The sequence below is a fragment of the Falco biarmicus genome, chromosome 7 (assembly GCF_023638135.1).
Source record: "Falco biarmicus isolate bFalBia1 chromosome 7, bFalBia1.pri, whole genome shotgun sequence".
Lineage (NCBI taxonomy): Eukaryota > Metazoa > Chordata > Aves > Falconiformes > Falconidae > Falco > Falco biarmicus.
In genome coordinates, this window is record NC_079294.1 from 6,304,188 (window position 1) to 6,327,954 (window position 23,767).

Sequence of the window (23,767 nt, forward strand, 5' to 3'; positions counted from 1 at the left end):
TTGTATGTACCTTAGCGTGAGCTTGTACGTTACTCTGATTAACAGGCATCTGAAGGGATTCTGGGCTAATTGCATCTGGGCACATTATTTTTTAATTCAGTTTCTGAAAATAACATTTTTCCTTGTGTGTTACGGGATAATTAACTTGGAGTGGTGTGGTGGAACATCTGCCAAGAAATCAAATTATGAAGAGCAATTTGAACAGGCTAACTAATCCTGGAGACTTCATTATGCTTCAAAAAATCAACATGAAATTTTTTTAATTAGTATGATCTCCAGCCTTACAATTATAGACCCTAGAAAAAAGAACTAACTTTATCTATAACCACAAGAATTACGAACTTAACTTGAAAAAACACTGTATAATTGACATTCTCAATTGCATGACTATGCTAATGTCTTCAAACGAAGCGGAAAACAACGGGTGGATTTAGCTTAGTGGCAGAGAAAAACCTTTATAAAAGGGTATTTGAAATAAATTCATTTTCAAAAAGCAATGATAATTCTTAGTCTTCATAGAAGATTGATTTTATTTAAAAATGTTGCAATATTGGAATCAGTAAATTTTGATGTTCTGGTGCATGAGAAATGATAAATCGTGCTGTTCAAAATAACTTTGAATGTACCAAATATATTGGCAAAGTGAAATAAAGTTTTCAATATAAGTATTTGCAACAATAGAATATGACTGGAGTCGTAATGATTTCATTAAGTCTTTCCTTATAGTTGTATGTTCTAAGTGTACTCCCTGCTGATATTCAAGTACTTTGTGTCGCATTTGGTGATGTGAGCAGTTCTGTCATGACTGTGTCTAACCCTGGGGCTAAAATGAATATATGCACCGTTATGCACTTCAAGGATAGTTTTTGCATGAGGAAGGGTGTGCAGGGAAGAGCAAGTGAAAGGAAGGGTTGTTTATTTTGGTAGGCAATAAAAATATAACTGAGATTTGCTGCCTCCAATCTAAACAAAAATGTTTTCTTTGCTTAGAACAAAGGAAATTTAGAAACCACATACTTTCTGTTTCGTTTCCTAATTAAAAATAAGAACAGTATTTTTTCAGGTGCTATTTAGAAAAATAATTGCTTTCCAGGCTTTTGTAAATCTGAAATTTTACTGAAAACTTTTATTAAATGCAGTTCATAGGAATTAAAGCCAACATAAGAGTGCTTTCCTGTATGTAGTAGATGATTTTAATTTGTGGAATAAAGGAAAGCAGCCTGATTGCCGGAAATGTATTTTCAGTTTTGACAGCTATTGGAGGCACAGCAGATGGTGAACCTTGCCACTTCCCCTTTCTATTTATGGAGAAGGAGTATGCAGAGTGCACTGCGGATGGGAGGGAAGATGGCAGGCTTTGGTGTGCAACAACCTATGATTACAAGAAAGACCAAAAGTGGGGCTTCTGTGAAAGTAAGTACCTTGATCTCTAGTTCTGGTCCAAGGAATGCTTTCTTAAGCTAGTGTTTTCAGTCCTCTTAATGCCCTGCTATACATTAATGGCCACTTTGTACTATGATACACAAGTAATTATAAAGGCAAAGTTCTAATGACCTAGAAGATTACAATGCTAATGCCAATTCCCAAAGCTATTTGGGAAGTCTTGCAGTGGAGGCATCTGTAAAACTCTTAGTTTCTGAGGCTGTATGAATGTAGGGGGTTGACAGTGTTTCCCCTTATACTTGCTGATTTGTTGCACAAAGGCCATCCTTCTCTAGGAAACATCCTCCCGAAAGAACGTTTCTTCCTTGCACAGCTTGCTTTGGAGCAATGAAAATTACATTTTAACAGCAAACTTGTACATGATAAACGTCACGTGGGAAGAAACTGTCTACCAAGATATCCAACACCTCCTTTAGACAGCTTTTTGTAATCACTTGGTTTGTTTACTGGTTCCAGAAACATATTTCTGGCTGTAATTTCCCTTTAGAACCAATAGGAATTTTGAGAGAATAGCCTTGATCTGTGTAATTGGAGCTCTTAATGTACTCTTTTCTTTTTCTTAGCTGAAGAGCAGTCTAATAAGAGAAGGCAGATGCAAGAAGCTGAAGATGTTTATCAGACCGGAATGAAAATCCTTAATGAAAGCAATAAAAAGGCTCAGAAGAAAGAGTAAGTCTACCTCCTCCACCCCCACAAGAGAATGATGACATGGCTGGTCACTCTGGCTTAATTGAAAAACAACTTAAATGAGTTGCCCTGACACTTTGCACTTCATTGGACTTAGAATCAAACTATGCAGTGATAGCACTGAACATAAATAGTAATTTCAGGGTGTTTAGAAAAACAAATTTATGCCTGCTTTCCTCTGAATTCACGAAAATTTGTGTAAGATTGATTTCTGAAGAGTGGTGATCAAAACGTTGAGTTAATGCAAGATGGCACTGCAGTTCTCTAGCCACAATTTATATGTGGCAACTGCCCAGAAGAAAACTGAGAACATGATACCACTTATTTGTCCTTTTTCAAATGTTTATTACGGTCTGGTTCTCCTTCTGCTTCAAAGATTAAGTGGGCAAAATCAGCATTTCTTGTCCTGCTCTGGTTTTGTTCCTGCTTTCTAATGTTTTCAGTCATCATAAAGATAGTATTAAACTTGATCTCAACAAATTGTTAAAAGACTAATAATTAACGTTGTATGAGAGAAAAGGGTAATGCTTTTAGGTGGAACCAAAAAAGAGAATTAAATGAGTGTTCTGTTCATTCTGGTCTGTTTTCTACTCTGTATATATCCAACTACTGATGAAATAGTTGTCAGCTTACCACTGTAATTAAGAGTAGCTATGTAGTTTAGAACTCCCTGGTACTCACACTGACATTCTCATCAGTAAGTGGTGACTTCAGGCTGCTGATTATTATGTGAGCGCTATTACCATGTTAAACTTGTTCACGGAGATAAGGGAGTGTATTTCTACTTTATGTATCAGGGAAACTGAAGTTGTCCATCACACCTTGGTGAAGGCAAAGGGAAACAATATCTGTTAGACTCTGCTTAGTATTCTTTTATATAAAATAATGTAGGAATTGTAAAACAATAATAGATCTTGGTTCTCTTGAACACCTTACACTTTTCTTAGAAGACAAAATTATATGAGAAACCAGGTGTGCCTCAGGCTGTCCTAAAGAAAGAAAGCAAATCTGAGAATAGAAGGGAGAAGTAAATAAGAATCTTGGAATGGTATCAAAGGTCCATGAGAAAACGAGCTGAAGCATGCTTGACAGTACCGTGCTTGTGTCAATGTTTAAGGACAGTTTTTTAATTGCTGTGAACCTATTTTGGAGGACTACTGTAAGTTCTGAGGCTGAAGTAGAAGGAGGAGTTTCCAGAGAACTTTCTCATTGTTACAATGCTTTTCCTCATTTTTCATCACAAAATTGATCATGTATATAGTTGTCTTGGACCCAGCATTGGGGTTTGGAATGATTTTGTGCTCAACAAATCAAAGAGACTCCATAGTCTTTTTTTTCAGGCTTCTTTTTTCGGTCATGATCTGTGAAGCTATCAAACTAGCGGTCCTACTAGATATCTAGTACGGGGCTTAAAATTGTTGCTATAAAACCGTAATCATTTGTCCTTAAACTTTTCATCTATCTTACAGGGGAGGAAATGCACATTGCTTTGGGTATGGAGCAGAGTGAACATTAAAATGCAGTTTGTTAGCTAAATCATATGGGTTGTTGCATAGATTGATGATTTGGAGTAGAACAAATTACAGTAGTTAGATGTATTTGTGGGAAATAGAAGCAAAAACAGGGGAGCAAAACACACACACACCCCAGATCTTCAGGCTTATGAATGGAATCTGCATCTTTGCCTCAAGGTGACTTAGAAATTGTTTTCTTTTAAGAGCATATCAATATCTTCTGAAAGCGGCTGACATGAATCATACCAAGGCAATGGAGAAAGTGTCTTATGCTTTGTTGTTTGGGGATTACTTGAAGCAGAACATCCAGTCATCGAAAGAACTATTTGAAAAACTAACAGAAGAAGGTTCTCCTAAAGGACAAATGGTATGTATGTCCGTAGATTCTACGGAAGTTTTGATAGGTTTATAAATGGCTGCATAGATTGTGCTTACTCTAAGGTGGTTATATAAATTGTTCTTGTGTCCGGAATAGAATGAGAACAGTAAGTGCTATCTGTTGCCTGGTCAAAAAAAAAAAAAAAAAAAAAAAAAAAAGGGGGCAGAGTACTGCTCTTTTAAATGGTTTGAAAACTTGGTGTAAAATGTTTGGTTCAGGCTCTGGTTCAAGAAATAAATTTTATTACTTCTGGCCTAAGCATTTCCTAATCCTGGCTACTGATTGCCTTTACCTTTTTGAATTTCACCAGTGCCTTGCTTTTGTTCAAAGATTGTCCCCCAAATGCTTCTGCTTCTGCATGCTGCTGGCATTACTGAGGGTGCAGTAACAAATGTCACCTGCACCCCAAGGTAAACACACGGAAGACACATGGAAACAAGTCTTCTCTGTGAGTGTAAAAAAAACCTGGCATTAAACCACCAGCAATATGGTATGGTGGTGGTCTTTTCATTTAAGTTCTTTTCTGTTGTATGACTGACTAGGTTGGATGTGTAAGTCAGAAAACAGGTAGATACAGGTGACTCCAGACAGCAAACAGCTGAACTCTGTGTCTTTTCTTGTGGTTTGTTTGGGATATTGCAGCTTTTCATCTGCAGTTTTATCTTTGAGATGGGTAGATACACACAAGGTTTATGATTTCCTAGATTAAAACTCCTTAGGAATCTTGAAAGCTGATTAGTGGAACGGGACTCACTTTGTCCATTTGCCTTTGAAAATTATAGAATTGTTCAAACATAAATGATCATGTGTAATATCATAAAATGTGGGTGTGAATAATTTTAATGCCTCAATATTTGCATGTACTTACTGTTTATTTGGAAGTGTCAGCTTCTTTAGGAATTAGCCAGTTTCATTTAGTTCTTAGGCTACCAAATCTCATGCTGTTGCCTGTTTAATGTTGGAGTGCTGATTTATCATAGAAGGCAGGAAGGTGTTTTCTCTAGAAACTTTGTATCTTGGTGAAGACCTTGACTTCTATTGGTCTAGAATTCCATACTGCCTGCATGAGGTGGTTTTTTCAGGGGGTGTGTGAACACCATGAAATCTGACAGCTTTATATATACGCTGTTACCTTCTGTGCTACTAGTTTCTCCTCTGAACCACGCAGCTGTAACAGGTGTTACAGATAGAGCAATAATTATGTAAATTTTAAGATCAAAAATAACTTTTGGAGAAGGAAAAAAAACAAAAAACAAAAAAAACCGCAACCAAACCAAAACAACCCACACCTCAGCCAAACAGTTCTGTGCATTCTAACTGCTTATATTTATAGTCATAAATGCAACTAACCCGTGGCAGGGCAGATGCAAAACAGTAAATTCATAGGATGTGTTAGACAGTAAATCAAGCAGTAAGACCAATCCAAAGAAGGTCATGGTTCATCTGTGTTTGCCCTGGTGTACAAGTCAGATAGGACATGTGAATAACCTGACAGATGTTGCTGATCTTCACTTGAGGGTCTTTAAACTGGGATATTTTTACTGTTCAGGGCCTTTGGATCTATTTTTTTCATTCAGGGAAGCAGTAGTTTCTTTTTGGCGTTCGATCCACTAGAGTGAATTCTGGTGAGATGTGTTTATTGTTAGTGTCCTAGGCAACTGAATAATTTAGAAAATCCATACGTTAAAAGGGGCAGGGAAGGGCCTAGATGTAGGAGGTACCAAAGTGAAGGTAGAGCTTGGTATATTATTTGCAACTTTGAACTGTTGTTCGACTTCTTTATGTATTCCAAGAAAACTGATTCTGGATTTGTCAAAGGGTGTGCTAACAAACTTCATTTTATTTCTAGGCTCTTGGATTTCTATATGCATCTGGTCTAGGAGTCAATTCTAGTCAAGCTAAGGTAACTCATAAATCTTCAGTGTGTGCTCTTGTATTTTATCTTGGAGGCAGATGTTAGATAACCAATGATTATTTTTTTTTAAAGGCCCTGGTGTATTACACTTTTGGAGCTTTAGGAGGAAATCTGATTGCCCATATGATCTTGGTAAGTAATGTAGTTAATAAACTTTATACATGCAAGAACTTTTTTATACTCTTAAATTTTTTATGTGAGATTTGCATACACTGGCCAAATATTAGAACATCATGCATGCATTGGGTGGGCAGTAGGACTCCTATTACTTCTTGTTAACCTAAGGAAAAGTCTGCTTGTTTTAAGCTGTATACTACTATGAATTTAGATGGACCATATTTACATCTCTAAAAGCAGAAGTGTCAGACTTTTAATTTTTATAGGCTAATGAGAACTGTGAAATCCAGAGATCTTTACAGAAGATGCTGTTTTAATCAGTATTGTGAGATTTAAGACAAAGTGCAACGTGTGTAAGTAAAAGGCTTTAGGTTTTCACCCATTCGTATCATTCTGCTTATTTGCTTTTTCCTCAGTAATATCTGAAGTATACTGGCTACGCTTAACCTTTAATGGTATCAGTCTGTCGCTTTTAATGTGGACACGATGGACTTGTGGCCTTTGTTTTGCCTATGGTGTCGGTCAAATCTTGCTCAAGTAACATAAAAAAAGTTTGTAAACTGGGAAGCAGTGTGTTGTCAAATAACTAATAGTCCCATATGTGTTTATTTTCCTTTCTAGGGTTACCGGTACTGGGCTGGGATAGGAGTCCTTCAGAGTTGTGAATCTGCTCTCACTCACTACCGACTTGTAGCTAATCACGGTAAAAACTTTTTACTGAGCTAATGTTCTTGACTTTCTATATATTTCTGTATTGTTCACCTAGAAGTTACTAGAAGTACTATCAACACTAACAGTATAAAACCAGAGAATTCCTGCTGTTATCTGGCCCTGAATCATGATACCCTGTTTTCATCGCTATTGACATGTCTTTAATTCTTGGAGAGTGTCGAAATAATTAATTCGCTCTGAGTAACAGTCTGAAGCTCTGTAAAGATCTGTTTTTACTAAGTTGCAGTGTAATATTTGTATGGAACAGAACTCTCTGAAAATTTATCTTATCTGTTTTCCAGTTGCTAGTGACATTTCTTTGACTGGTGGCACAGTGGTTCAGCGAATTCGCTTAGCAGATGAAGTAGAAAATCCAGGAATGGCAAGTGGGATGCTAGAGGAAGACTTGATTCAGTATTACCAGTTTTTAGCAGAGAAAGGAGATGTACAAGCACAGGTAAGATTAAGTTCACCTACTGGCATGCAGAGGTTTTCAGGAATTACAGGAACAGCTTTATGAAATAGGGAAAGATGCTGGAGTATTAGTTTCCTCTTCCTCCTAAAGCAACCTGGTTGTTGTTTCCTGGTAAGTTTTTATGAGAAGGGGCTTATATTTTAGAGTGTTTAAGATAGAACTTTGACAGTAAATTCAAATTTTGTGGAAAATAAAACTTAACAATTTTAGTATCTTAGGGAAGAGGATCTTGACTTTCACTAGAAACCAGCCACACTAGCTTAAGATAGCTCTCTTTAGGTGTTGTGGAGGAAGCCTTGATCAAAAGAACTGGTCGTGACAGGGGACCTGAATTTCTTGCTGCTTCTGCTCTTACATGACTTTTGCATGCTGCAGGCTTGACCTCTTCTACGCAGTGCAGGAGGGGAGGATGCCGGTACAGGCAAATTGTCACAGTTCAGCTTGGTTATATGTGAATTAAGAATTAGGCAGGCAGAATTTGAATGAACAGTTACTTTGTATCTAGGACAGTCACATCACTCTTATCTAGGGTAAAATTTCTGCTTAAGCTAATGTGGAAAAATAGGACTGTACTGTAGTTACTGAAGCAAATCTGTGTCTTCTGACTTTGTGGTGTCTTTAACTCTAATAGGGTCTGTCTTTCTGCGTGTAATTAGCTCACTGGTATCTGTACTACTAGAAAAAACTGTCCCTAGAGAACAGTGACTTATTTGTCATGGAAAACTTGTTTTTAGGTTGGCCTTGGACAGTTACACTTGCATGGAGGAAGAGGAGTAGAGCAAAATCATCAGGTACCCTTTTTATATCTCTCTGATGCGTCTTACACTTGGCAGAAAAGGAGGAAGTATAGCTGAGACCACAGTGAAGCAAAAGTGTTTAAGTACCACTGCAAGGTATTTAATGACTTCAGTAAATTCAGTAAAAAAACCAAATAAATAAAAGACTTCAGTCTTGTTCAGTAAAACTTAATTCATTCAATAAAACTTAATCTTTATGTGACTAGTACATGGAGCTGGCTTTCTTACACAATTAGTTTAAGACTAATCATCTCAGAAATGAGGAACTCAAAAACAAAGACCAGGTTTTCATCAAGTAGTACTTGAAAGTGGCTGAGCTTTTGTGCATGTAGTAGAGTCTTCATGACACATTGTGTATGCATTAGTAGTGATAGTCCAGTTTCTGTGGCTTGCAAGGATATTTTGCTTCTGTAGACACAAAACAGTGCAACTTTCAACACTAAGGATATTAAGTGTGCACAGAAAATAGAACTTCTGCTGATATAAGCCAACCCAGCTACTGCTTATAGAAGTTAACATAGCTAACCTTTTCTTAAAATATGTATTGAAAAAATGGACAGCTGAGGATGTGCATCCTGAGGATTATTTCAGACTCTGCTACCAACCAGAAATTTTTTAATGGTCGTGACTTTTAAAATACCTTAAAGTGACAGCTCTAGAGGGGTTCAGAGATGATATCAAGTAGTCAGAACGAGTATAGCCAAGCTCTGTGTAAAACTGGAATAGGTACTGGCAGATCTCCCCTCTTCTAAGCAAGGTTTGGAGGTACAACAAAGAAGTAGGATTCACCTGTGTGGCTTGTGCATAGTAGCAGTTGTCATATTTTTTTTCCTGTTTTCTGGAATCCACTGTTGAGAGGGACTGCTGCTCAATATTCCTATTCTAAGTGGGAAACCCTGTTACATATATTGAATTAGGTGGGATTGATAACTCCTATTCCCAGAAGAACCTGGTAACTTGGCAAACAACGTACTTACCTCTGTTCCATTTGCAAGAAAAGGTACTCAAATCATAGTCATGGTGGCTAAAACACTTTGTATTTTTTCCTACAGCGAGCATTTGAGTATTTCAATCAAGCAGCTAATGCTGGCAATTCACATGCCATGGCTTTTCTAGGAAAGGTAAGATATGAAGAGTCTTAAAAGTAAGAAAATTGACTGCCTTTCAAAGAAAAATAACAAATACTTCCCACTTTCTGGTATCAGGCAGTCTAAAACTTGAATGCTGGAATCTAAGTACTTCTGGTTTGCTACTGTTTTAAATTGTCCTGCAAGATTTGAGTGTCATAGTCTATTATGTCTAGTCTAAATTGCTCCTTCACTTTAGGAACTTTTGTTTCTTCCAGATAGTGCTTGAACTAGATTTTTTTAATTTATTTTTTTTTAAAAGTGGTTGAATGCCTAAATGTTCTTATTCTGTGGTGGAGTTCAAAACTTGGAGTAGGCCATTATGCTTTTCCATACAGTGTGTGAGGAAAGCTAGGCTTCTCAGAAGTTTTGCCTAGTGGGAAATACTAAGTTCAGGAAGGAAAGGGGAAAGCCATCTATATTCTTATTCTGTGTAGAACACTGAGGTGTCTTGAGTCAGAGTTGCCAGCAGGTCTGCATCTGCTCTGAACCAAAGCCTGAGTCTATCTGCAAGGCAGGCTACTGTATAGCAGTTTTCTCAGATTTAAGTCCTTTTTTCTAATCTAAAACATGATTGACAAGCCGCTATTAGCAATGCTAATGTGTTACTGCTTAGAAGGTCACTTGCCTGAGATCTGGGTTGCAGGCTACCTTCACCCTGTGAGGAGCTAAATCCTGATTATTCAACTTGAGTACCCTTTAAGGTTAGGCTGCAATAAGCAGCAGCTCTAGCTCATCTTTTTCAGGCTGCCCCTGCAGTAGAGGATGCAAAATTTGTCCGTAGAGCATGAAAAAATAGCATAAAGCACTGGTCAAGGCATCTGACAGGAGAAATTGCTGGTTCCTGCTGTCTCTGCTTGAGTATTTAGTATCTAATAAATACTGAAATGAGCAGGGCTTAGCAGCCAATTTTTGCTTTATTTTCAAGTATTGTAACTGCTAATACAGTTGGACTTTCACTGGTCTTAGAAGATTTTTGCCTGATTATGTCATCTTTACTCCACACTGGTAGAACCTAAAAATGAAAGGTATTGTCTTGAAAACTTTTTAATTTTATGGGCAGATCATTCTCCATTAGGAAGTTAAACACTCTGAATCTGAATTTTACAGTGTAGACATGTCTTCTGCTCCTGGGCAAGTTCTTTAATGGTTGTTTAGTAGAGCGGTAGTCAGACTCATCTGAAGTACAATAGACTCCCTCTCATAGGCAAAGTGAAAATGCTCCATGGTCTTCATCCTAAACTCCTTCAGCTGTTCTTCAATAATGCCTTTCTCTTTCAGATGTACTCGGAAGGAAGTGATGTTGTACCTCAGAGCAATGAAACAGCTCTTCAGTATTTCAAGAAAGCTGCTGATATGGTATGATTATCTGTAAGCTAGAAATACAGCAGATGCACTAAACAGTTGATTAGTCCAGAAATGCTGGAAGTGCTTCTTTTTGTCTGCTTCCGTGTGCATACACCTACTCCCAACTTCTGTCCCAGATTAGCCCATAATTAAACATTCATTGTCTAAGATGTCAGAAACTGCCTGCAGTTCTGATCGCGGCGCTTCGTGAAGTTGTGTTCAGCACAAGGAGTCTCTCATAAATGCTGGCATCAGTATGAAATACTGTCCACCTGAGTAGCCTGCATTCTGTTAAGTGTTAATTTTCATTAATCTGAAGTTGCCTTGTCACAGGAAGTTGCAATGCACTGATACAACGTTATTTTGGTTCTGTTTGGTGCTCAGGGAATAGGTAATGTTTTTGGTTTTATACCTCTCATCTCACTGGAGTGTTTGGTTTTGAGCTGTTAATCCCTTGTGTCTGTCTTTGACCTATCCCTTATGGTGGTGTATGTACAGTTAAAGCATGAGTATCCTCCAGGAATGATGTTTAGCATGTGGAACATAGTAGATGAAATTTTGCAGGGACTGTTCTAAGATCACTGTCTTCATGGTTCTTGCATTCCACAACTAGACTGCTGTTCTTCATCTCTGTCCTAGAGTAAGGGTCTCTCAGCTTGCTAATTTCCTGCATTAACTGGAGGTTTCTGATGTGCCCGATTGCCTGTCCTGGTTCGCAGGGACAGCGGTCAGTAATGCAGCCTACAGAACAGCCACCGATATGCCTTAAGACAGATTCTTGGAGTTCCTGTAGTTGTTTTTGAAGCTTCTGTAGCATCCAGAAAATCATAAACTTGGAAAAAGTACGGATGAATAAGCTGTTAATGCCCCACCTTTCTGTGGGCTGTGGGGGGTTCTATGTCTTGTACAACATTTTGAGAGTGCACAGTAGACTTTCATAACCAGTACTGAAAGTGCTTCTTTTTCCTGTTAACCACCTGTGTAGTTACTGAATAAAAATTACCAAAGATGCTGTTTTCTCCCTAAATAACTTATTTACTTGGAGCAAAGTTACAAAGCAAATCTATCTGAAACATTGTTATTTATTTTTAGTGATGTTAGAGACATACCAGATTTGAAAGACGTAGCTGCAGGTTTTGCCATTCTTTGCAGAATTGTTTTTCTGTGTTTTCAGGGTAATCCAGTTGGACAGAGTGGATTAGGAATGGCTTACCTCTACGGAAGAGGTGTTCCAGTGGTAAGCTTTTGACGGTTGTTTTTCTAATCATAGGTGATTGTGTAATTTCTTGTTGTCGGAAGACTTTCTCTGGAGGGAAGTACTGAATTGTGAATATTTCTGTTAAACTGAAAACTCCATGAGGAAATCTGTAATACATATAATAATAATAATAAAAAAATCATTATGGAATTAGCAGCTATTAGCTATTATAGCAGTGTGAATTTTTAGCAGCAGTTTTGAACTTGGCTTTAGTTTTCTTGTGAACTAAAACCAGTCCTAACTGTCCCCGTTTTCTGTCTCTTGTGACAGTGGAGGAACACTTTGAAATTTTTAATTAGTTCATTTGCCTTGTTGCTTTTCCCACAAGAAGGTTTCTTGTCAAATGTTTTGTATTTAGCTATGCAAACAGATATTCAGAAGTTAATTAGCCCAAAGCTGATGAAATAAGTTAAACAATTGTTCTAGAAATAAAGAGGGCATCCGTTCTGTTAAGCGTAACTATTTATAGCAATGCTTATGTGGATGCCAGCTTTGAGACAGCTACAGATTTAAGACATGCTAATATCAGTGCAGACTGTTTGGTTGGGGGTTTTTGTTTCCACGTTTTGACCAGGTGAATATTTTAGCACTATATATCTTGCTGTAATTTTTCTGTAATTTAGATCTGTCCTTACACTTACACATATGTGTGCACACATATTTTCTTTTGTTACTGAAATTGGGGTGTATTGCAAGGCTTTAACGACTGGACCAAATCTTTCTGCAGAATTATGAGCTAGCACTGAAGTATTTCCAGAAGGCTGCAGAACAGGGATGGGTTGATGGACAACTTCAACTGGGTTCCATGTATTACAGTAAGTGGTATGAAAATGATTTGCTGGGTCTAAGCATCTGCCCTTCCGGTAACTGTTCGCTAGGTGGCGGTAGAAGTGCATATATACTGCACGTGGGGTGGCCTTACAGCATTGAATTTCTATTTCGTTCTGCTTTTCCTAACACTTTCACAACGTTTTTCGTTAATAATTTTAAAGAGAAAGTACACAATGCATTTTCTACAACTCTGCTTTTCAAAAGGAATGAATAGCAATGACTTGCTCTTTCTTTTAGATGGCATTGGAGTCAAGAGAGACTATAAACAAGCTTTGAAATATTTTAATTTGGCCTCCCAGGGTGGCCACATTCTGGCATTTTATAATCTGGCTCAGATGCATGCTACTGGCACTGGAGTGATGCGATCCTGTCATACTGCTGTTGAGGTAAGGTCATCTGTTTATAAAGATCACATGATACTGACTTGCAAAAGGTTGGCTATAACCACATCAGCTTATATAGGAAATTTGTCCTAGCTAAAATCCACTGGTGACTGCAGAGCAAGGCTATCAAAAGGAAAAGTGGTTATTATCAAACTCTTTGTATCTCATGAGAAAAATATTTTTATGTTGATAAGGAAGGTTTGTATTTGCTTTATCAACAGAAGAAAAACAAAAGAATGTAATAGCAAACATTGGTATTTTATAAGTACTGAATTCTTCATTTAGATATGAGTTTGAGTGTAACAGAAAAGCTGATATTAAGAATAAGTCTGAAAAAGCATCTGAATCGTGGCATGTATTTGCTTCGTAACCTGTATCTTAAAGTAACCCTGTCTTAAGTAGTGAGTTGGTCTGTCAGGTTTTTCCTCTGATATGTAAACATTTTGAACAAGGTTTACCTCTTGCAAAACTGAAATTTCCAAAGTTCTTGACTAGTGTTCTCCTCCTTTGTTTTTTTTTCCTATGCAGTTGTTTAAGAACGTATGTGAACGAGGGCGTTGGTCTGAAAGACTGATGACTGCCTACAACAGCTATAAAGATGGTGATTCAAATTCTGCTGTGGTTCAGTATCTTCTTCTGGCAGAACAAGGCTACGAAGTTGCACAAAGCAATGCTGCTTTCATACTTGATCAGAGTAAGGACCTGAATTTGTACTGAAAGTATTTTGGGATTTTTTGGAGTTGGCCTCCATTTAGTAGAACGCTAGAGTGCTTGAAGATACAATTACATAGCTCTTGTTCAGTCAGAATTTCAGTGAGACTCTTGTCCTCTTTCCTGCTCTTCACACTGGAAAGCAGTCAGTTTTAATTTTCACTTAACTTTCTGGCCTAAAAGTTAGAATACACTTAAATTCTGACTTATGGGGTAGGGAGAGAATGCTTTAGAAACTTGTACAGTGTGAAAATTCTCTTCCCTGGACTTCTGAAACACAGCCTTAACATTTTATTTTTAAATCTGTGAAGTAGGAATTACATTAGTTTTACCTTTAGCCTTTACTATGCATATAAGCTTCAGTTTCCTTTGCTCTTTATTTTGTAGCATCTTTTCTCAGAGCACTGTTTTCTTCCAAACTTTTTTTTTTTAACTTTACTCATACTACTCTTGAAGCAGGGATGAAGAGCTGGGTAGTTGGTTCTGTTATATTTGAAAAAACTTGTCCCAGGTCTCTGATTGCAACTAGATGGCTAGAGCTTGGATATTTTTTTTTTTTTAAGAGTTTGAGGTCACAGGGAAACAATGGAAATACAAGTGACAAATCTTTCTAGAAACTACAAAACCCAGTGTATTAAACTTTCTGGATCTCAAATCCAGAAATCTAGGTGTCTCATTACCAGCTTTAGGGCTTTGTATATAAAAATCAGCTATTGGTGGCTAATAGGCTTGTCTTAATTGCTTATCTTAATTTCCAGTTAATGTTTTTTGAAGGTGTCTTAGTGGTTCATCTTGAGAAGAGCTTACAACAATGGCAGTCTTGGCTGGGAGTGCATTCTTGCAAAGAAATAGTGTCTTTCCCTGGGTTAAAATTCTGATTGTCATTACTCAGATGTGTCTGCATCTCGACTGGAGATTAATTTAAAATTACTTCATACAGTTTATACAGAAAATCTGTATGTCAACTCTGAGATAGTATAGCTGAAACCATACTTTAAACTAGAAGTGAAGAAGTTACAAATCCTTTGAGCTGTCTGAACTCTGATACTTCAGCAACCCTCGGTTTATGGACAAGTAAAGTAACTTCTGTTCTGAAGTAGCTGTAGCACTGCTGTGTCAAATATGCATGCTCTGGCTGATTAAGGAGTTTAAGCCTTCATTTTACTTCACTAGTCTTGTTTTTTAAACGTTCAAACTAAAATAGCTTATACTTTAGCCTTGTATTTGAGTGCAGCTTTGTCAGATCCCAAACTGTGTGCTCTTAAGACTGGCATCTTCTGGCATTCCTCAAGTATGCCCCAGAATCTCCTACAGCAGGAATAGGAGAGGTGCTTGGTAAGCAGTATTTCAGGGTGAAATGGTACAGTGTGTTCCTAGCTCTTATGTGGGCGGATATGTGGAAAAACCAAATAAATTAATTGGTTTTTAAAAGTTTCAGCTGAGTTGAATCTTGTTTGTGCTATAGCACAGATTACTTCAAGTTTTTAATTCCTTTCAGCAGTCTGAGTATGAGCGTGGGGGTTTTTTGTGGTCTTGTGTGTGTGTGCCATGCTCCTATTTAACTGAATTACTTTCTTCTCTAGAAGAAGCTAGCATAGTAGGAGAAAATGAAACCTATCCTCGGGCTTTGCTTCACTGGAATAGAGCAGCCTCTCAAGGTATGTTCCATACCTCACAATTCTGATTACAGTTTATTTTTAGTAGAGCCATTAACATTTAATTTCATGGGTTTTATGAAACAGGGAAGGAAGGAAGGAAAGCTTACCTCCTTCTGTTCAACATTAGTTATATTCCACATAGGGTAGTTGTTCTTTGTTCCACTGTTAGCTATAATGTCATTGCAATAGGCTTGCAGTTCTGAGCTGTTCTGAGATCCTGAAGATTAAAGGGACTAAAACAATGTATGGTGTGTTTCTTTTATCATTCCATATGGAATTATAGAGCAGTGTTAAACAGCATAAGGAATGTTTACACTGACTTTTCTAAAAATAAATCCATTTGGAAAAATAGGTACAAAGTATTCTCTAGGATTTTAGTACTTGTCATCATTTATAAGAAATGCAGTTTCCTATTCAAAGCAAGCAAAGCTCAGTGATGAAGAGTGATATCTTCGTGTCCAGCCAACCCAAGTTTAAACTCTGGTGCTTGTGATCTATCCTAAAATAAGTAAAACTAAACTTAATAATTAAATATCTCAGTGTGAGGTCTCTAACTTTCGTATGGGTGCATCTACATCAATGTCTCGACGCTAGCTTTTTGCTTAAGAGCAAGTGTATCATGCAGTGGATCCCAAGGGTTTTGTCTGAAAATCTTCAGACCTACTTGGCTTTTAGTAGGAAGTTAGAAATCGAGAGGATGGAATGGCTAAGTATTCAATTACCAAATGATGATGAAAAATTTTATTTTTCAGGTTTGCAGTGTCTCTGTTTTAAAGACAAAGCTGAAGCCTTTAATGGCTATATAGTAAATGAAAAGTTTTCCTGTAATAAGTGGCTATGAACAACATGACACAGGTTTTCAACTTATCCCACTAAATAGCAATAAAAATGTTGGTAGCATTACTGGGAAAAGGACTTCCCTGAAAACAGAAATTGGTTGCATTTTGGTTAGCTAAACCAAATTTAAAAAACCAAAAAACAAAAAAAAGAAAAAACCCACAACAAAACCACCAAACAAAACAAAAACCCAAATAAATTATAAAGAGTTTATGTGAGAGGAAAAAAGGGAAACAGTTCATGCAAACTGTGGAAAGTAATACTAAAGCCCATATCAGGCTTTCTTTGCCTAGCTATTTTTTTGTTGTTGTTTCTTGGTTTATAGGATATACAGTTGCAAGAATTAAACTTGGAGATTACCATTTTTATGGATTTGGTACTGATGTTGATTACGAAACTGCATTTATTCACTATCGACTGGCATCAGAGCAACAGCACAGTGCCCAAGCAATGTTTAATCTGGGCTACATGCATGAGAAGGGATTGGGAATCAAGCAGGTGAGTAAGCTGTAGGCTAATAGTCTGCTCCATTGCAGTGCATTTACTAATACTAGATTAAGTCCATAACCACTACTGGGCTTTAGGCACTATATAACCACTTTGTAGGAGTTAGCATGTCTCCCAATACATTCTCCAGTAGCAGATGGATATGTATATCCATTTCACGCTTACCTACGTGAAGAAATAAGGCACAGACGGGGAAAAAAGCTATTTGCCCACAGTTGTGAAGATAGGCAAAAAGAGTGCCATATGCTCGAGTAATGCTTTCAAGACTTCGAAGTGTAATGAAGTTAATGTACATCAGCTCCAGGTTCAGAGTGTTTTGGCACAAGATTGTTCTCGTCCTCTGAAACGCTGATAATTCGTTTTCTGTATCGTGACCTTTTGCAAACAAGTTCTGAGCATCTTCAAGTAACAAGCCATAAGCACCAACAACAATACAATTTTTAGCTATGGATCTTCAAATCGGGCTAGGCCACAATTCCCTTTACAAACTATGTTGCCTAAAAGAAGGCAGTATATCTGGTCCTCCAAGGAAGCCCATGGCATATTGCTGTCAGTAATTGACTAAAACAGGGAATCCAGAGCACCATGTTCTTGTATGTGTCAAAAGAATGTAGTTAGTATTTGCATACTAATTTTGAGCAGCCTACCTTACCTTAATGTATCATTAATTCATGCAATTAATGTATGATTTTAGTAATATCTTCTGGGTGACCTGAAACTGTAAGAAATGGTTTAATTTTTCTTATTTTCAGTCAGCTTCAACATTGAGTTTTGGCTAGGTATGCACCTTTTAATTGTGTTGGTTCAGTAAAAGACCAATTTTTGCTTCTTTTCCCCTAAATTCTTGGCAAAAGGTCAGAGCAGTGAAGGGCAAGTCTTAGCTCAGTATTGGTACTTGGGCAGCGGCAAGCGATCAACATTTGAAAACTGCATGCTCACCTAGCTGTAGAAGTGAAAATACAGTACGCAAACAGAATTATTTCTGAAGTTTATCTTCAGATTTTATTGTAGGACTGTTTTCTCTTTTTAACTGAGTCCTCAAAACTAGTTAACTTTTGAAAGTGAGCCTGCAGCTAAAAGTAACAGTGCTAAAGTTGGGATGTTTTCTTTAAAAAAAAAAAAAAAATCCTTTCAGGCATGGACTTATACTTTTGCTTCTGCCTTGAAATCAACCCAATTCAGAGCAAGTAATAAAAACATGAAAAATGTTATTCCATCATGTTTACTGTAACTGCTAAGAATTTGAGAAAAGTGAGTCCTAGTGCTATCGTTTGCACAGAGTATTCTCCAATCCGAAGCAGGGATGGCTACACATAGGTAGCTGAAATGAGTACACAGGGGCTCACAATGGGTGTATGCAGCCATGCTTTATGCAGGTGAATAATACTTCCCTCTCCTATAGCTCCACTATGGAAGAAAGAGTTGAACTTGACCAAAACCCTTGTATTGAAATGACAGTATACAATACCTTCTAGAAAAAGCTCTAGATTTTATGGTTAATTTTTCAATTTCTTCAAAATTAAGCTTTGTATTTTCTTAACTTTAGGATATTCATCTTGCAAAACGATTCTATGACATGGCAGCTGAAGCAAGCCCAGATGCTCAGGTTCCAGTCTTCCTAGCACTTTGCAAGCTTGGAGTGATTTATTCTTTGCAGTATGTACGAGATATCAATGTAAGTCTTCCAGAATTAAAAGGAAGAACAACAAATGGCTAGTTTTCAAAGAAACATGAGTTGTAATCTTACTGAAGCAGAAGTCTTACTTGAACCTTCTGAAAACAGGATAGTTGTGTTTGTATTGTTGCATATTAAGGGAATTACTGAAGCTGTGATTCCTATTATTTGTGCAATTGTGTGAAACTGAAATATGCACAGCCCGTGCTCTTCTGTGCTGTTCTTCCCTTGAAAAGAATTTCCCTAACCTGTTTGACTGTTCTTATCCATGACCATCTGCTAGCAATGTTAAGGAGATGATTACAATGACATAATCAGTGTTCAAGAAAATAAATACTTTTTTGTAGCCCTAATTCTGATGCTATTTTATATTCAGCTGTAACAATCCCACTTGAGTTGTACTTTAATTTCTGTCGGGGAAAAAATTATTATTTGTATTAGATGGTTCAGCCATTGTGCAGAGCTTCTACTGAGTGAAAAAAAGTATTTGTCTAGAACTTAGGTAAATTCTTTCTATATAGTATCTGAAATATTTGTCAGTATTCTGACATCTTCCGGCCTTTTGGTTTACTTAATAAATTCAAATGATACAGAAGTTATTACCACTTACAGCACTGGCAAGTTCAAGCAATCCAGGTAAGTCTGACAGAATTTAATAGTCTTGAGACAGGGGACTTTCAGGAGCAGACAGTTGAAATACTCTAAATCAATTGAGCAAACATCCATGTAGCACTCACAGAAGCTAGTATGCAGAACACAGATATTCCAAGTTTTAAATCTGCTGATGCAAACTTAAGTTGGCAATGACTCTGTAGTGCCATCAGATACAGTAATGAAGCATAAACTGTGTGTTGGCTAATGCTAATGTGAATGGAAGTCTGATAAAAAGGCAGTTCAGTCAAAAACTAACAGCAAGTCACTTTACCTTCCCCGTACCATACCTGCACAAACCTCAGCATTGTGCCACATAAGCATCCCGGGGCTTAATGTTCTGTCATTCATGGTAGTCTCCTGCTGGCTTGAGCAGTTCACTACCTCTGTGTCTGTAGTACTTGCTCAACTTTAAGACAACTGGTATGGTTACATACCTACCTCCTTCTGATTTAAACTCTGTACTTCAATGCTCTGTGAAAGCCATAAAGCTATGTATCGTGAACCTTGATCTCTAAAACAGAAAATAGGATAGCTCATACTGTATTGCATGGCTCTTAGTCTTAATGGCATTTAGTTGTTAAGAATGTCACTGATGTGGTACTGTTTTTTCAGAGAGGAAGAGAGCTACTGAAGTTTTAAAACTGGTACTTGTACATGAAAAAATGTTACAAGACAAATTTAAAATCAAAGTAACTTCCCATTCTTGCTCTTTGACATGATGATGTAAACTTCTTGTTTCTTAGATAAGGGAGGTATTCTCACATATTGATATGGACCAGCTGCTGGGGCCTGAATGGGACCTTTACCTTATGACCATCATCGCCTTGCTTCTGGGAACAATTATAGCTTACAGACAAAGGCAGCATCAGGCAATTCCCAGACCAGCAGGACTGCGGCCAGCTGTGCCTCAACAAGAACCACCACCAGAGCATCAACCACCGCAATAGCAACAAGAGCCTCAGTGAAAGAACTGGATTTTTCCAAAAGGAACAATTTTCATTGTGATTTAGGACTTTGGATCAACTGTCCTTCCCCCAAAAGAGGCGCAAAGAAGTTAAAAAAAAAAAAGTCTGAAAGCTGCTTAGAATGATGCCTTTTTTCAGGGATAAGAAAATTCTTTTGAAACTGATTTGAATGTTATTTCAGTGCCAATGGAATAACACTATGGCTTTTTTTCATGGAAACACAAGAGTGCTACTACAAAAATGTTGCCTGCTGTATCTAGTTCCTCTTTATTCAGTCCTTTTCATCTGCTAGAGAGAGCAGAAGGCTAGCTTTGGAAGGTTTTTGCCTGCTTGATAGCAGTTGCCCTATATAAAAGTAATAATAATTTCATGGCCAATTTAAGTCCAAGAAGCTGAACTATATTCAAACTCTAAAAAGACTAGAGCTGTATGAACTTATATTCTGGTCCACATCCCAAGTATTTCTACAATCCTTATTTTGTTATTTCTTAGTATTTCTTACAGTTTGGGTCTTTTATGCTGTCTTGGATGGTTTAACATGGATTATTTATAAACTCTGTAAAACTAAGCCAGCAAACATGCCACTCTCCATTTGTGCTTTTTTTGTTTCAAGTATTTTCCTCCATTCCCCTTAGACTAGACAGTTCTCAGCAGACAGTATGTAGCCCAGGAGGCAGGTTGGGACATATTGGGTCTGTAAAGCTCATCAGTTGAAAACTAGCTACACGGTGCCTAGTTCTCGCATCCTTCTAAAACTTTTTTGGAGCCTCTGTACTTTGCAATACTTCATGACTTAAAACCAAATTGGTAGTGTTCCTAAATTATTTAAACTTGCTCTTACAAAGAGGCTGAGTCTAGATTGCAGAAAGCACCAGTATTATTATGGCCACTGAAAAAAGGACAGAGCCAGAAAGGTGAGTGAATTAGCTTACCTTTTTCTTTGTTTCTTTTTAGAGGTGAAAGTTCTGTATTTAATTTTCAGCAGTCCTGTAGGTGATGTGCACTGCAAGAGGGCAACGTGTGTGGCATCTCATGCATGCATCTGTTTAATGCATTGACCAAACAAAGGGCCCCAAAGATGCATACTCTCTACAAAAAGGCCTGGGCTTATGCCAGTGATGCTCCTCCAAAGTCTGGCTGACTGATAACAATCCTACGTTCAATCACAGCAGTGCTCTGGCTGTCACTAACCTTTCTTGTACCTGGCATACATGAGAAAGTCAAAGTAACGTCTCTGGCTGCGCTATCCTAAGGATCCCTTGTAACAAGAAAATCCAAAGAGAAAGAAGACTAATCGTTTACGGCTTCTTGATACCACCAGGTCAGTGCAAAGGCCTTTTAGTGAATGTAAAGAATACGACCTGTGGACTGATGTTTTTAGACTGCAAGAGGAATATTCACTTAGTAACGATTTTCATTGAACTATAATTTCAGGGGTTGGGAGTGGGAAGCAGTGGGGGAGTAGTTTAGAAGCAAGAAATGCAGAAGTTTCTGTTCTTATTTACCAGTGGCGGTTAAATATTTGTTTCTGTATTAGCATTAAACCCTCTGAATATACTGTCATAAAGCTGAACGAAATACAAATGAAGAGGCTTTAGCTGCTTTCTGACAAAAGCTGTTGTGTTTAAAGGATTAAGGGCTTCCTTCCCTGCAAATATTTTTCCAGTGGATTGGCAGCAACATATCAATATGCTTTATTTAGAATGGAGATTTTTGGTATGGTTTTATACTTAGTACATTTGTAAGGAGAGTGCTGCAAATAGATCTGTTGTTTGGGAAAGAAGCAATCCACTCTTTTGTAAACTGAAGTGTCATGGATGACTGGTATTGAAATAGAGGTAGAACTTCTCAATACTTCAGAATGCTTATGCTGGTTATGTGAAGACAAATCTTTCATTTTAGTGTGGAGGGTTGCAGCATGTGATAGAGGAATGTCTTGTTCAGACTTCATCATCATTAGCAGATGGAACAGTATTGAACTTCAATGTAGTGTCTAAAATGTACAGCACTCCCAGCTGCATTTCTAAGATATCTGTGACTTCTGAACACTCCCTCTGAAGTATTTTTGCCTCTGTCACTTAATAGCTTTTATTAGCTTGGCATGAATAAATTAAAGATTATATGGAAAACGTTTTCCAGTTAAATACCATCGGTTCATTGGTATTGGTCTCTTAGGATGTTTAACAAATTTTTTACTGCATTATTAAAATATTTTGGTTGTTTGATCTACTAGAACTAAATTCTGTTTGCATGAGAACCTCTCATCATTGCTGCTATGTGACAGCCTTACAGCTGACTTTCACTGAACCTGATGCATTTTTACATCCAAGAAATCAGCAGAAGAAAACGATTGAAGATCAGCAAGTTATTTCACTTTAAAGAACTGCTTTTATGAAGAAGCAATAAGGAAGTCTATCCTGCTTTTTTCCTTTCCACCAAATTACTACCACTAACTTTTTCAGATGACATTCATTTGAGTGAAGTGGTAGTAGTAAAAAGGTATTTACCATAAGTAATGGCGAGTTAACTCAGGGATTAAAGAAATGAGTACATTTTCTAAATCAGTTGTCTACAACATGATTTAAGTTTTTGTGACAATCCCTTGCTACCCTGTTCTGAAACTTGCATTTCGAAGGGAGTATATTTAACTCTTACTAGCAATACGTTTCTCGTGCACTCAGTTTGTCAAGCAGCTCTTTTCCTGAAGGAGCTGGGTTGCTCAGTTTACTGCAGTGAAGTACTATTCCCATTTGGTAGCACACGGGTTGTCTTACAGTGTACATGCAGGAGCATTTTAGAAGGGAAACCTGATTTGAGAGAAGCCTTTCTGGGTATGTTCAGTATGCTTTGAATGGAAAAACATGTATTCTTTGTCTACAGTAACATAGGCCAGAGCCTGCCTGTTTGACCTTCCTGGACACATGCTTTTTTCTCCCTGCACAGAGAATGGAACTGCAGAGCAGTAACTGTTGGTTTTAGGAGTTCTAAATGTAGGAAAACTGTGGAAAGTCAGGGGGGGAAACACTGTTCTGCACCTCAAATTATTAATCACACGCACTGGCTGTTCTTGCTGGTTGAAAGAAATGCTGAATGTTGAGAAAACAGGATTCAAGTTCATCACTCTGAAACTTGTCCCAGAACTGTCTGTTGAAATAATTTTCCTGGCTTTGTATTGTCCACTATGGGACAGCGTAGTAGAAAAGGCCTTTGATACAAACATCCCAATGAGACACTTGCAAGACAGTTTTACTCATTTTTTTTAGGCATCTTCCATAAGTCCACTACTTTTATTCAAATAAAAAATAAAAACTATCAACTGTTACCCTTTTCAGAGAAGAATATTAAAAGATGGGTTGTGAAAGGACTTTTAAGACTATGCATTATCTAGTTTCCACCGATTATATGCTAGTTTTGGCCTATAAAAGGGGATCACACTCACCTTTGCAAGTTGCTTCCTTTTTATATAGGCAACAATGAACTGAAATTCTATTTTTGTTTCAGAGAATATTAAACTAAAAAGATTTAGTTTGATTTGAACTACTGCAAATGCATATGGCAAATAGGGACTATTGGGGGAACCCTTTGTTTTTATCAGCTGCAGTTCTTTAAAGGGTCTTGTAGGAGTTTTGTAAATTTATTTTGTATTTAAAATCAGTATAAAGGCTGGTCAAATGTAATATAATTGTGTAAACAAATTCTGTTAATAGAAAGATGTACAGATTCATTTTGTACTGTATCTTTAATCTTGTGAAATAAAGATACCACCTGTGTGGTTA

At 37.4% G+C, this 23,767-nt stretch overlaps 1 protein-coding gene across 2 annotated transcripts in view; it reads left to right on the top strand.

Moving 5' to 3' along the window:
- The window catches only part of SEL1L (SEL1L adaptor subunit of ERAD E3 ubiquitin ligase), a 34,107-nt gene extending 10,340 nt beyond the window's left edge, over positions 1 to 23,767 (top strand). Inside the window, exons 4-21 of one of the 2 annotated variants that reach the window (XM_056345933.1) lie at positions 1,246 to 1,413; positions 2,007 to 2,112; positions 3,849 to 4,011; positions 5,873 to 5,926; positions 6,011 to 6,070; positions 6,677 to 6,758; positions 7,069 to 7,223; positions 7,976 to 8,032; positions 9,091 to 9,159; positions 10,447 to 10,524; positions 11,687 to 11,749; positions 12,498 to 12,585; positions 12,839 to 12,987; positions 13,513 to 13,678; positions 15,279 to 15,353; positions 16,516 to 16,688; positions 18,244 to 18,372; positions 19,770 to 23,767. In XM_056345933.1, the coding sequence (XP_056201908.1) occupies positions 1,246 to 1,413; positions 2,007 to 2,112; positions 3,849 to 4,011; positions 5,873 to 5,926; positions 6,011 to 6,070; positions 6,677 to 6,758; positions 7,069 to 7,223; positions 7,976 to 8,032; positions 9,091 to 9,159; positions 10,447 to 10,524; positions 11,687 to 11,749; positions 12,498 to 12,585; positions 12,839 to 12,987; positions 13,513 to 13,678; positions 15,279 to 15,353; positions 16,516 to 16,688; positions 18,244 to 18,372; positions 19,770 to 19,973 (2,039 nt within the window). In that variant the 3' untranslated portion in view covers positions 19,974 to 23,767. The remainder of the gene's footprint in view (positions 1 to 1,245; positions 1,414 to 2,006; positions 2,113 to 3,848; positions 4,012 to 5,872; positions 5,927 to 6,010; positions 6,071 to 6,676; positions 6,759 to 7,068; positions 7,224 to 7,975; positions 8,033 to 9,090; positions 9,160 to 10,446; positions 10,525 to 11,686; positions 11,750 to 12,497; positions 12,586 to 12,838; positions 12,988 to 13,512; positions 13,679 to 15,278; positions 15,354 to 16,515; positions 16,689 to 18,243; positions 18,373 to 19,769) is intronic. The other variant, XM_056345934.1, reaches the window with a different exon arrangement.